Source organism: Stegastes partitus, unplaced genomic scaffold (assembly GCF_000690725.1).
Source record: "Stegastes partitus isolate 25-593 unplaced genomic scaffold, Stegastes_partitus-1.0.2 Scaffold1329, whole genome shotgun sequence".
NCBI classification, from domain to species: Eukaryota; Metazoa; Chordata; class Actinopteri; family Pomacentridae; genus Stegastes; species Stegastes partitus.
The window spans coordinates 1267-16344 of NW_007579060.1; the positions used below are offsets into that span (position 1 = coordinate 1267).

General features: G+C 42.4%; 1 protein-coding gene across 1 annotated transcript; it reads left to right on the forward strand.

Moving 5' to 3' along the window:
* Window positions 1-1934: 1934 nt before the first annotated feature.
* LOC103369780 (scavenger receptor class F member 2-like) lies at window positions 1935-8272 on the forward strand (the record flags this gene model as incomplete). Its single annotated transcript, XM_008298584.1, has 2 exons — window positions 1935-2090; window positions 3993-8272. Coding segments are annotated over 2 exons (1385 nt in total), but the record flags the coding sequence as incomplete, so codon positions are not given.
* Window positions 8273-15078: the final 6806 nt, after the last annotated feature.

Consider the following 15078-nt stretch of genomic DNA (forward strand, 5'->3'; position numbering starts at 1 on the left):
GGCGAGAGGAACCTCTAAACAGGTCATCTGCTAAATGCACTGTGACCGTATTGCTTTTTAATGTCATGTTTTGAGCATTTCAAAATTGCATGCATATATGTAATGCTAAACAACGGGAGATGTAATGAAAATGTAAAAAGCTGTGTGAAATCTGAGCGATGCAGGCTTCCTACGGCTTTACAGCTGAAACGCAGGCTCAGCGCGCTTTCTCATCTAGCAGTGTTTTTGCATTTCGTCGAGTCTGAAAAAAATCCAGCTGTAGATCTCGTAAAGTAGCACATCGTTTTAGTTATAGTCAAACAACAACAGCTAAGGAGCGAGGATTTGTTCCTGGCCGGGGTCCTGGTATAGTTAGGGAGATTCCTTCCATGCAGGGTTTATCTGACGTCTAAACAAACGGATGGACCCATGTGTCACCGGGCACGAGCATCTGATGTGGTCGGTCGTGTCGAGTTAACGCCCAGCGCAGTTTGGGCCAAAACTGCGCCGTTCATGATGGGAAGATTAACCCAGAGTGTCCGCCAGAAACCGCAGCTGTCCTGAGAGTGAAGGGTCAGCAGAATGCTGCGGCGTCTGAAGACTGAGAGAGCAGGAGGGAGAGAAACACGACTTGACCTACATTCGAGGGAGAGGATTCAGTGGAAGATGACGAAAGAACCATTTGTGGCTCATTTGGCCGAACACCGAAATACTAGAGAAGAGCAGAAAAGACTGCATGACATCGCAACAGTTCGACTTAGAATCCAGTTCTTTATCAGAAATTATACTATTCGTTGCAGTCCCATGATTTTTAAACCCTTACATACTGTTCATGTTCTGTGCCTTCACAATATGGAACTCTCTGTACCACATTTTGAGCTACAGATCTATTTAGAATGTATAAATAGCCACTCTGACATTAATAAAAAGATAATTAATCCTTACTTAAAGTGTCAGAGGGCAAAAAAAGCAATTTTTTAGATATTACACCACTTGTTTTTGGAGAAAAAAATATCTTCTACCTATTTTGTCTAAGATCTGAAAACACAAAAATGGCATGGGAGGTACCAGTCTTGAGTCAGTGACATTTTCTCCTGCCAAATCCAGCCTGCAGCCCAACACAGAAGTAAGGAGCAGCTGATGGTGTTCGACATTAATGTCTCCCTTTGCTACCGGCTCAAGAGTTCCTAAAACCCACTTTTTTCCTTGTTTTGACCAACGCTGGAGGATCTAAAATCTGTTTCATTAGATTTGGGTCAAATTTGACCAGAACAGCCTCAAAGTACAACAATTTGTGGCACCTGTACAAGTATAAAAAATATAAAATATTCTCATTTATATGTATATTTTTAGGAGAAGTCATCAAATTTTAGGCTGAAACAATAACGTTAGGGTGTTTATGCTGCTGTCAAACAGTATGTAAGGGTTCAATGGGATCGTTTGCTTTTTTTGGAGAATGTGTACAGGCCAGTAGATGTAGAGATTCCCTTTTTCTTCTTGTATCTTGTCTGTATCTTGGCTTTTAACAGACTAATGCATTGGTTGATTCCTCCTATAACCGGACGGATGGTTTGGGTCAGTAGAGCTGCTGACCCACCAAAGCAGCATCATTAATCGTGGTTTTGATTAAGAGCTTCTTTGAAATTCTTCTGTTTTCTTTTCACCTGCTTAGAATGAAGTTCAATATTTAAAAAAAATCTGAGTCTAATCAGCTGTGGGTGTGAGCAGCAATTTTTAAAAATATCAGCATTTGTTTTTGGAGAACCCATAATGTCAGAGCCTCAGTTTTCTCACATGCAAAACCAATAAAACCCAGTTTTTCTGCACACTCACTTAAACCAACGCTTTCCTCGACGCCGCTGTGCGACTGAGTGAGAACAGACTGTTGTTCTTGTAACACAGTACAATACCCTCCGACTGACCTTTTGGCTTCTGCATTTGTTTTCTGTTCACAGTAGCCCACCACGACCCGGAGAACACCTTCAACTGCAGCTTCATCGAGCCGCCGTCTGTGGCCGAGCAGCCCTCCCCCTCGTCCTGGTCGTCCCAGGAGTCCTTCTCTTCCTTTGAGAGCGGAGACGAGGGCCCAGTTTACTGTGTTCCCCATGAAGGTGAGTCATCATTTGAGTAAATAAACAGTTTAGCTATCTGGAATGGCGCACAGCTTGTCTTTGGCACAGAGGGGCCGTAACATACAGATAGGCACATGTTTCTGAAGGAGTCGGGCTGCTCGCTTTGACCGTGCAGTGAGTCACACACTTCTGCAAATCTCATTACGGAGATAGTCGGCTTTTAATCACAAGCCATCTGAGTTCAGGTTTAGCTTTGAGAACAAGTCAAGTATAAACAGGAAATGGAATGGTCAAGTCAGCATGTGGCACGAATCCAAACAGTGACTAACTACTTGAAGTTTGGTGGAAAGCACCCCCGTTCCATCGGTTTCTATTTTGGACGCATGACACTGCAAATAAGGCTTTATTTGTGGGGATTTTTTTGTTCGGCGCTCGTTTGACTGATGGCTTTTTAGCGCTCACGTAGCGGTTCGGTGGAGTTCACATTCTCCCTATTAATGTTTCAAGGACTTTGAAACAATGCAGTCTGAGTGGAAAAAGCCTCAGGCGTAAAATAATACCTGAAAACATCATGAAAGGTTTTTGGATTAGAGCTGCACTGATAGGGGCTTTTGTATTGGAGTCAGTCCAGCACAAGCATCCGAATTAGCAATTTAAATAGTAGAGATATCTTTAGATAACATGTGTGTTAGTGTTTTCCTGTTGGGCATTAACAGGAATAAATGTCTCATTATGAAGGACACAATGAAATGCTATTTGGGAAGGTCACAGATAATAGACATTGTTCAGAAGCTTCAGATTTACAGCCTACCATTTGTTTTTTGTTCTCTACTATTAAGTTGTTCTATTTTATTATCATTATTCACTGATTGTCTTCACTGACTGATTTGCTGCACACAATTGTTTTTATGGGATTGATATAAATGCTAAAACATGGTGTGCACTATAAAAAATATTGTTTGGGCCCAACACAGTTTTTAAGTTATGACGACTTCTAGTGAAATTATGTTCAACCAATGAACTACACTTTTTTTAGTTTAGGAATTAGCTTTTTTCTCCATAACCAAAGATATCTTAAATTACTACTTATTTAACATTTGGTAGCATAAATAGCCTTTTTACAATATTCATTAAAAAAATAAGTAGTTTCAACTAGTTTTTCCATCGTATTCAAGAGGATTTTTAGGTGTTTTGTACGTTTTAAATCAGCAAATTTAAAAAATAAAATAAAAAAAATATTTTTTTAGTGTTAAGCAAGTAGGGAAGGGAAAATTTTAATTATCAAGCCAATTTTATGGAGCTACCAAAACCTGAGTTTTGTTTTAAATTTGAATAGTTGAGTTTAAATTGCACATAATATTAAGTTTATGCAACATCGTGTTTTAACTCAAACCACGTAAACTGTGTTTGAGACTTTTAAGAGTGTCGCACAAGAAGGGAATTGACAAGTTGGAAAAGTGGCTGTGTGACACAAGCAATATTATTTGTGTTAAAAGTTGACAAAACTAGCCCGTCTCTTAAAATTTATGTTCTCTTAAAGTTTCATATCAACATATCTTTACCATTTATGTTATTACTTTACTGTCGCTCCTTCTCAGCCAGTCATTCATATATTAGATGGAACTTGCCACCCTGGTAACCCAGAAAATGGAGAAGAAACTTTAGATGTGTTATGAAAGGGTTTATTGTAACCAAACCAGGATATTTTCTTAAACCAAACCATGTAGTTTTGGTGTCTAAACTTAACCAAAGTGACAACTAATGAAAATGAAACTTAGGTCTATTCAGTTTGGATGTATAGGTAAGTTTTAGGAGACAGGGGCTCAGCAGGCATACGGCATAGAAGCCATTAGCTACTGGTCATAACAGACCATTTAAGGCTCTATTACCAAAGTCCTCAAGTAGTTGACTAATATCTGTTGATCTGCCAACGATCCCCAGAGTCTACAAATGAAACCAAAGAGAAACGGAGCCCTAGCCCAGCAGCAGAGAAGCCAGAGGCCGTCCCCGATGAAGACGATGCAGGGGAGTACACCTCGCTGAAAGACACAAGCATCGCCAAACCAGAAGGCAGCGAGCAGCCTCTACTCAAGTCCTCCGACAGCGAAGGCTCCACCAGCGGCTCCGAGTCCACAGCTGCAGCCGTCTACGCCCGCATCGCCCGCCTCTCCAAGCAGTCCAAGGAGGATGAGGGCAGCGGCAAGGACGGCGATGGTACACCCACACCAGAGGCCAAGCGCAATGGGAAGCCACCACCTTCACCTGGCAAGCCCAAACCCCGGCCGCCAGACCCGTCCACGAAGCCAAAGGTGTCATGGATACACGGAAATACGACAGGAACCCCTCAGCCAGAGCAGCAGGGAGGAATTAAGGCACTTGGGGTGTCGAAGGAGAAAAAGAGGAGCTCCAGCGATGGCTCCTCCAAGAGCGAAGAGCGGCAGAAAATGAAGGAAAAGAATCGTGAGCAGCAGAAGAAACAGGAGGGGAAGGAGGCAGATGCGAACGGCTCCCCCAGCAAACACAAACCTCTGCGAGGTAAGAAGTCTGGGGACGAGCACAGCAGTCCCAGCCACATGGAGCACATCAATGGTGTTGTTCAGAATGCCCTCAAGAAGATTAGTAACTTCCACAGCTCCTCATCTGAGAAGAAGAATGTTGAGAGTCCAAAGCAGACCCCCAAGGAGCCGCCCAAGAGCCCCAAGGTCATCCATCCTCACATGAACTCGGAGGCTGCCACGTTGCTGGCCGCTCAGCTCAAGGAGAAAACCCAAAGCATCAACAGGAATGAGGGGACAGGACTGACTAAGACCAACGGCCTCTCCACACCCAAAGGAACCCGGGAGAAGCCCACACCTCCACAGAAAGCCAAGAGGACGGCCTCCAGCGGATTGAGCCAGCAGGGGTCCAACAAGCCCCTGCTGCCGACCTCGAGCAGCCTCCAAAAGATGGTGGCGCCCGTCGCCACCAACCTCGGGACCCCCGAAGCCAAGAGCCCGGAGAAGCAGGACTTGAACGGCTCCAGGGCAGGGGACCCGTCGGATCCTACGCCAAAGAAGACTCCAATAAAAAAGCCACCCAGGAAGAAAGGCAAAGAGGGTACTTTGGATACACCGGAAAGTAAAACACCCCAGCCAAAGACAGCCATTATGCCACCACAGGTTGTCAAATAAGTGATTCTGACAACAAATTGCACAAAATTTGTGATGGATTTCCAGAAGACTAAAATGATTTTGTTGAAAGGTGAACCACCACGTAGTTTTTCAATCGAGGAATCTAAACTTTTTTGTCTGTGTGAGTGTGCTGTGACTCCAGGACCAGTCAAGAGTAAGAAATGCTTTAAACCGTAACTGAGTTGTATCAATGCGGCGTACTATAATAACCTCTATACACCAATGTATTTCATTTCAAGAAACCTTTTTTTTTGTTTGTTTGTTTGTGTAACAACTATGTATCAACCTCACACCACATCCTGTGGCTAAGCCGGACACGACTGTGAGAACAGTGGCGCAAAAAACATAATCCAAAGTTCATTCATCTCTGTTCCTCTGCAGTATGCCCGCCACTATATTTATATATGGATTGCTTTTGAGGTTGCGTAACTGTAATTTGCAGATTGTCAGAAAAATAGCTATTTTTATGTATGCTCTCCACAGGTACTAAAGGTACTAAAAATAACCAGAAAATTAGATCCTCTGAGGATTGCAAGCTATTCTTTTATTAATTTTTTTATTCTCATTCGGATGGACCAACATGCAGAGATTCAGTTCTCCACGTAAACCAGCTTAAGATTTTAATCCTCAGTCTTAATGTCAAGGTTATCTTTGCAGATGAGGATCTACTGGAATATTGATAGCTAAGAGCAAAACTTTCTCAGCGAGATTTGCTGGATGTCATTAGCCGTGTTTCCATAATGTATTTTTATGCGCATTTTGAGGCATCGCGTTGGAAAATGTCGATGGAAACGTCTTACATTTGCTCGAGGCGGTTTTTGACTTTCGAAAAAGAGTTAATGCACATAGTGGTTGATGGGAACAACTTTGCTCTGACATTTAATTCACATGACTGATGAGCTGTTCCCACTTTTTTTTTTTTTGTCTTAAAACGTGCCCACTTGAAAACAATTCTACAGACTTCTATCCATTTTTTTTTCTTATATATGAGCAAGGTTTTGTTTTTCTTCTTGTTCAAGGTTTTCCTTTGCTGTTGGCAAAGAACTGGTTTTGTTTCTGACTTCTTCTAGTAGCATATTTTAACACTTTCTGATGGCACTACTTTGCCCAGGTTATGCTTTTCAAAGCAGTTAATCGAAACAAGTCATATTTTTATTCTTCTTGCTTCAAAGTCTCTCGGCAAGTGTATGGAAACACGGCTAATATGTTTAGCAATGAAAGTATTTTTTATTTTCTTCCTCTTTCACCCTCCAAGTTATTAGGATGTTGTTCTAAATTTGACACCCTGAGGTACACTGATCATGCTACGTTTTGGACCTCCGTACTACGATACATCTTTAATTCCTCATTGTTCTTCCATCCATAAATATTCTAGGCCTCAGCTCTCCGTCGTCCAACTCTGTCAGACATGGTTTGCTAAATGCCAAACAAGCTCTTCGATCTCTCTGCAAAAAAGGGCAGTTTAAAACCTCCTTCATACTTCTGCTAAAACCAAATCACCAGAATGTGCTCTTACTGTACGTTTCAGTCAGTCAGCTAAACCACTAAACCAAAAAAAAAAAAAAAACCCCGAGCTATCCTATGTCCTCACTTTGTGTCATGATTATAAATCACTTCAAATTCACTTATTTTCCCTGTAATAGAGGAACATCTGCAGTTTCACATCCTGCATTTAAGAAGGCAGGACAATATCCTCCTTGTAAATCAGAGGCCGTGGATAGTTTTGCTTGAATAATTGCTGCATTTCCCTGCAGATCAGACTGCAGGAGGAGTCTGCCATGTGCCGCTGTGCTCTTTCAGTTTAGTCAGAATATTAGGTCGATATCACCGTTTGAATTGTTCTCATTTCACATGAATTTGTTTATGCCGTCGGGGAACTGTGTGGGAAAAAAAAAAAATCCTGTCAACGATGCTTTATCCCTCAAGGATCGTTTTTATCTCAAGCTGGCAGATTCATGCCGAAGCAAAAAAGGTGTTTTAATGTCATTGTTTTGGGCTGAGACTGTTAGACTAAATGGTACTGTGCCTCCAGTATTAAAATGTGCCTCAACTGTGGATCAGTTTAAGCGAAAGAAGCTAATGCCAGTGTTTATTTCAAGTGTTCTAAAATAAGTAAGTCAAAAAAGGCCAATTCTGTCAAGAGGGGAAAAAAATAAACGTCTTTATTTCAGCTGGCTATTTAGTAAGTAGCACTCACGACATGAGCTTTAAAACAATGGATGATAAATTAAAGTGTGTAGGAAGTTCTGTTAAAGTGTAATTGGCAGGTTTTGAGCTGAAGAATATGTTCACAGCTAATTTGGAGGAAAAAAATGTCTTGGTGTTATGTGTTTTTATCAAGGTACAACACATTTCTTTGTTTTTTTTTGTTTGTTTTTTTTACTTGTATACATTGTGTACTTTTTTATTATCTTTGTAAGCTGTGCTTATATGACCTTTTAGGTTCTTCTGTTTTCCTCGGTGTCGATGAACTGGCTTTCGTGTTGTATTTGCTTTTTTTTTTTTTTTTTGTATGTTGGCTCTGAAGCAAACCTGCAGTATGAGTACTTTCCTCCTGTAAAGTTTACATTGGCTTTGTAATTGTTCTCTGTTGATGTTATTGTTTGTGTAACACTTAACTGCATGACGCAGAGTGTAATTATATGGCATTAATAGCTGCAGAGGAAATCTGTAACCTTCTTGTTCCTTCCATTTGTTATTATTGCCTCCCGTACAAAAAAGAAACTAACTCATACAGAAAAGGATTGTACAATACTGCTATAATACCACTGTTGAAACAATTGCATATACTTAAAACCATAATATTGTGTAATTATGAAGTGACTGGCCCGTGCCTGTTTTTTTTATAGGCTTACAGTGCATTTTGTAAAGAAAGGGCCTGAAAAGCTGCAAAAAACCATCTGTAAGGTATATTTTGTCTTTTGTGGTTTGTTTATAGTAACTTTTGATTACCATTTGTGTATGGTCATTAAATTGGTGTTTCCTCATTTACTTCTTTGGAATAATAATAATAAAAACAAAGCAATACATGTAGCTATAGTCAAACCAGAACTTAAAAACCAGTCCTCATTTAATCAATTTACAGTGACAGTCATCATATGCTAATTCGCTTCGCCTGTTCGTTCTCAGGGGGTCGCGACCTCTCCTTGGCTTCTGTTCCCAGTGTCTGCTTCCAGTTTACGATCCTACGACAGCAATAAGTTGAAAAAGCATATTCTGAGCAGTGCGCCGCATAAATCATCCAGTGTACTCTCCAAAGAGATTCATTAGGATGCTGATTGATATTTGACCCTTTTCCTGTGACTGTGGGCTACCGGGCTGCAGAGTCTCGGGGACGAGGCAGGAGTCCTGCAGAGTCATTCGGTCACAGCGGCTCTTCAAAGAGCCCTGAGGGAACCAGGGGACTGTTGATTTGGCTCCTTCAGGATCGGGATGGGGTGGGGGGGGGGCACAAGAGCTCCTTTCATTGGAGGAAAAACAGTGGAAAGTCTGTGCTAAGGAGTTAATCACGCGCTGCATATGTGTCCTCTTTCGGAGGGGAGAAGAGGGATGTAGCCAACACTGGGCCACAAGGCAGTGAAGGAGGATGAATGGATGCATATAGGGATGGATGGATAGGTCATGTGATGGGTAATTGGAACCAGAAGGCAAAGTGGCTTTGTTTTGGATTCTGCTCTTTCGACATGGTGTTTCACTTACTGTGTACATGTGTTATCCATACAAAAGTGTTAAGTCGTACGATCGAGCCTGTAGAACCTTACAGTTGGAGAGATATTGATGAAACCTTGTATTGACACTGACAACAAATCAGTGTTAAATTTGCTTGTGGTAATTCTAGAAAGATGATCTCCCTTCCAAATTTAATCAAGTACTGTTTGGACACAAGGAACAAACTTCTAGGGATAGCAATGTTGCTCAGTCCACCCTTTGGTCTAGATGGAATGTCTCTTCAACTTTTAAATGGATTGCAATATAATACACGCATGGTCCAGTGAGGATGGACCCTGATGGCTTTGGTGAGCCCCTGACTTTTCCTCGAGCATCACTATGACTTTTTAGATGCTTATTTAAAAATTTGAAATTTCTGCTAAAGCATCGGCTCAAGATTCTGCACAGAGATTCATGATGGACCACCTTAAAGACAATATTTGTTGAATGACGCTCGGCTTGAAGAAAACTGAAATTTGTCCAGTGATTAGGTTCATGACCTGCTGAGCTAATGTTTAGTTCTAATTAGCAGAAATCGGCATGCTAACATGCTAAGCTAACATGGTTGATATTAACCATTAGTATGTAAACAATGCCATTATGAGAGCATTAGCATGCTTATGCTGTACTGCCAGAATGGCTCCAGACTGGCTGTTTAGTCTGGTGGATCTGGTTTATGCCTTTCCTGTTGGCCCAGTATTTTGTACCTGTCTGAAGTCCAGCTTAACCACAGAATCCTTGATGTCTCCAAATCGATTTTTAACTCCCGTTACCGATTGTCACTCAAACCCAGTACTTGAATCCGCACCCTTCCTCCAAAATCATCCCATTTTTCATGTGACAACAGGCTTGAAGTCAGATTTATTGCCTGAATAGAGAGGAATGTTGACACAACTGCCTCCATCTGCCCGTCCTCAACTCGCAGATGGAGAAGATTCTCAGCTGAGCGTACCAACACATGTTCTCTGGCTTTTCATCCTTGACATGTTGTGGGAAAGTCACAGATTGGAAATGTGCATCGCGTGTCATCGCCGTGCAGCATTTCAGGGATAAACTGTGTTGATTGAGCGTGTGTCGGACTTTTCGTGGATTTCTGTGCCTCGTGAATGGACTTTAATGGGGGAACTGTGAAACTCTGCCTTTTTATATTCTCTCTCTACAGTTCGTTAAGAGCAATATTTTGCTTGTTTTACTGACTTGGTTTTGAATGTTGATGCGTGAAATTTAAATTCGCCTTGGCGCCATCACATAGAAGCACAAAATAGAGCGACGATACGGGATAACACAAAGCCTGGTCAAAGGCTCAGGGTTCAGAGTGTGGGACGGGGGCTCAGCGACATTACAACTGCCAGTCTAAACACGACTTTGGAACTGGGGCGCCCTCAACGTGCCATGTCTGTAGAAACAGCAAAGGCTTTAAAAACTCAGGCCCTTATGAGTCAGCCAAAAGCCCTGGACTCAAAAAACCTATTCCAGTCCCTGTGTTTCCATGGAAACAGGAACAGATTGGAACCACATCTGGTAGCCATTTCAGTCCCTGCAAGGAGAGGAAGAAAGAAATTTATGAGTGAGGGGGAAAAAGACAAATATTTTCTGCAATGCAAAGCAGAAAGAAAGTGGAGTCAAGTTACACTTGAAAGTGGTTGAAAATATTAATTCAACCGTGGACTGAGTCAAAAGGAATTTTTTTTTTTTTTCAGTGTCCGTGTAGAAGAGTGGATTAAGCTTGTAAGAAGCATTCAGTGGAAAGCAATGCATATTAGCTGCATGCAGACAAAGGCAAGGCTTGATGTAGTCATATAAAAAAAAAAAAACTTACAGTGTTTGTGAACTTTGCACTAATTATTTCTCGAAAAAAACATCGGGAGTCTGAGGTTTTGATGTTTTTCCCAGCTTTTTGTTCTCTGACATACATTTGTGTCTGTTGCGGCACAATTTCCTAAAACGCTGTCATTTCCCCGGCTGATTCATTGCATCAGACATGGCCAGAGGAGATTTGAAAATGCTGTTTTTGTCTCTTACCCCTGTCGACGCGCTGTCTGCGAGAAACGCTGTCTAATTGCAGTCCTTCTTACATGTTAAATGTTGTTTCTCAGCCCTGTGGAAATGCAGTAACTATGAAATGACATTTACTGGAAATGGAGCCGGTGCTTTTCTTGAGCCAAAACCGCCGAGAACTGAGGTCAGCGTGCAACCAGAATGGAGGTGGGGGCGGGGGGCGGGGGAGGACAGCATCGGCGTCAAATGTGCGTTTATCGATTTCCAGAGACGTCGACACACTCTGGGATTTAAGACTGTCGTTATAACAGACCCCCAAACTCCCTTCGCATTTGGCGCGGAGCTAAAATAGGCAGCTCTTAATGCGCAAATTAAGAGGAAACCACACAACAAGCCGACCTCCCAAATAGATGCTCAGACAAGCTGGTGAAGTGCTGAAACTAGGTCAAAAGAGCTGAAACCGGAGGAGGCCTCAGTTTGGGATGGATAAGTCTATCTGTGCTGTGCCTTAAGTCAACGTATGAGCCTGAAAACTACTATTTACTCTGCCTCAACCCACTTTGCTGCGCCCGTGACATCTCAAACCGCTCGGAGCCGAGCTGATGCATCATTACTGTGCCAGTGTTGGGACATGTGGGACTTCTGGAAGACACATATACACAGCTTTCATCATGACTGGTTCTGTAAATGTGGACAGACAAATGAATATGGATAGCCAGAAATGTAATTAAGCCACAGTCTCTTTCTCGTTCCATCCAGATGGAGTTTTTTTTCTTCTTCTTCTTTTCTTTCACATGGATGGGTGTGCAAACAGTTGTCTGGGACTTCAAATTGCCCTGGATTTTCCCCCTTTGTCAGCATAATTCCAAGGAACGAGTGTATTAGGGGAGAAGATTTGGATGGCTAATAGAAAGCAGATCAGTCAGATGCTTTTTTTTTTTTTTCCTTTCCTTTCCGTTCTTCTTTTTCTTTCTTCTTCTAAACCCTCTCCCCTTCTCCGTAGCCTATTTTCCTTCTCCCTCATTCACTCCCTCCTCCCCTCGTCCTTTATTTCCTCACACACCCATCCATCCGCTATCTGTGCAGTAAAGTGGGACTTCAGACTTCATAATGTGGCTTGAGGTTTCAGCTTTCACATAATTCCACAGGCTGACCCAAAGTTTTTTCTTTGCTTTTTTTTTTTCCCCCCCTTCTCTCTGCTTCTCACTCACTCACTCCATCCTGGAGAAAAGAGAGATATTGGGACGGAAAATGATCACAAGACCCAATGTGTCTGCCCAAACCCAAGGAAAATAAGCAGATGGCTTATGTTTTTATGCAGTGAACCCCAGCTGTCCCGGCAATCAGTCCTGTATGTGACCGACGAACTGTAGCTTACAGCAGCTTTGTTGTTTGAGACGCAAACTTTCACTCCATTTTTTTTTTTTCTTGCCAAAACCAGTCACAGAAACACATGTTGTTGCAAAGTTACTCGCCTTTAGCCCGCGGGAACATTTCCCCGTTTTTCACACCGCATCAGATTTGCTTTGTGACTCAGAGGCTGGGTCAGGATTATTGGCACCTTTCTGAGACACAGACACACTTTGATAACAGCCTACAAAGGCAGAAGCTGCTCGTACATGGATGCCAGCATATATTTAGTATTTGTGGGTCGCAGTGCAATAAAGTGTCAGCTGTATATTTTCCATGCTAGCAGTGTGTATCCTCACACACCAGTGACATACATATATGTGACCCTCACAGCCTTGTTCTACTTCACAGGACAACACTGGAGTCATTATGGGGAGCCATGTGTTTCTGATTACCCAGGCACAGATTAGAGGGGAGGGGAGCAGCACTTGCTGTCTGCTTGCCCACCGGCTCTTCTGATGTGGCCAGCAACTGGACATCCATCAGTGCAAATCCCTCCACCACCCTCACCCGGTTCCCACCTCCACGACAAACCTTTTTTCCCCACATCCGCCACGATGCCGCCGCCATCTATCACCTTATCCTGCTCCCCATTTAAATATGTAATTATCTTTTTCAGCAGAAATTATTCCTACTTGACCTACATAGGAAGCCAAAAGCTGTCACTGCTGTATTTTTAAAAATGTGCTCTTGTTGCTGAATCGTAAACACAGTTGTGTGCAGACCAGAGCGTGCTGTTTGTTGTTGCTTCAGCAATGTGATACTTACTTGACCTCTGCGGGGAAGCTCTTTTTTTTTGTTTGCCCCTCTCCTCGAGGGAGGTCAGGGGGTCAGGGTCAGACACAGAACAGAGGATGAGGAATCACATTGATTTTCTAAAGGACTTCAATGTGACTGCATTTTGTCACGGGGCCCAAATGCAGATTTGCGAGACTGGAACACTTGACCAGTGGCCAACAAGCGCTGAAAAAGTGCACAAACAAATTGCTCACATCATCCATCACAAACGTCCTAGAATTGTCAAAACTTCCTCACAAACCCAGAAGTGCTAATCCATGAAATTGCAGTTTTGACAGATAATTTGTCAATCAGACAGTGTTGCCAGCACTAATTTGAGGTCTTTTAATTTGCATTTTTTCCGTCGGTGCAGCTTTGATTTCTGCAGGTAAACATGTCTTTTTTTTATTATTTTTATTACTATGTGGTCACTGTGACTGCTAAAGCATTTCATCATTTCTTCTAATGAACCATATGGTGTTTTGGAAATAACAAGATAAATGCGACCTGTATCAAAACACTCCACATTAAATGAAAAGAAATACGAAAAGATGCGCTCACATGGCGAGAAATCTAATCTGTCCTGAAAGTAGCAGGGCCGCAAGACGAGAAACAAGGATAGGGGAAAAAACGACAAGCTGGGCGCGAGCCGAGCCACTAATATGTCATTTTATCAAGAGTCGTTTATTGCTCAGATAAAAATGTCACAACAGCTGATTAAGGTGTGAATATTAGAACGGAGAGTCGATGCCAACTGTTGGACCCTGATGTGAGATTTACTGCCAGAGGAAGAAGCAGTCAGATCTATTAGTTAGTTCAGAATTTTGGGAATTATGCATCAGCTTTTGTAGGTTAGATGAGAAGATTGACTCTTACCTGTACTTTAAACATGAAGCAGCTTGTTAGCTTTGACCAGCTGTCACCACATCCAAAGGTTAGGAATGGACGCGAGGAAGCTCAATGTGAAACTCCTCCTTTAGGTAAGAGTAATACGTTTACAAGCCATCTAACTTTTTATATTTGCACTTGAATATTGTGTTCCTTTATGTAGACTCTGAATGTTTTTCCCCTTTCATTGGTTAATTTGTTGTTGGTGTAAAGTAGAGATAAGAGAAGACATGACAAGACAAGACAAGATAAGATGAGGCTTCATTAATCCTAAAGGAAATTTATTATTGTTAGGAAATCACATAAAATTAAGAAATGCAGTGTCTGGTAGCAAAGCAATAAGATATAAGTAAAGTACATTACTGAAAATAAAACTCGAATAGGGGCTGCAGGGTGGCGCAGTTGGGTAGCACTGTTGCCTCGCAGCAAGAAGGTCGCCGGTTTGCGTCCCAGTGGTGGCACCGGAATCTTTCTGCGTGGAGTCTCCATGTTCTCCCCGTGCAGCGTGGGTTCTCTCCGGATTCTCCAGCTTCCTCCCACACAGTCCAAAAACATGTTGAAGTTAACTGGTGATTCTAAATTGTCCGTAGGTGTGAATGTGAGTGTGCTTGGTTGTCTGTCTCTAAGTGTAGCCCTGTGATAGACTGGTTACCTGTCCAGGGTGTCCCCTGCCTTCACCCTAAGTCGGCTGGGATGGGCTCCAGCCCCCCATGACCCTAGTGAGGATTAAGCGGTGTATAGATGATGGATGGATGGAAACTCAAATAGAAAGAAAGAATACTGGCAATGACAGTCAGGTAGTAAAGCACGATCACACATGATAATGAGACATTGCATAAAAGGTAAAATACACATTGCACTGATGAGTTGTAGATGAAAGCGAAACATTGCACATGTGGGCATGAATGATTTGTTTTAGGCCTGACCGGGCTGTTCCCCATCTCCTGCCCGATGTCAACCAGGATAAGCTCCAGCCTCCCTCTCCTGACCCTCTGCAGGATGCAGCATGTAAAGCTAAAGGATGGATGGATCCTTGGGGTCCTCTTAGCAGTTGTTGTAGTGCTTACTAGTATTTG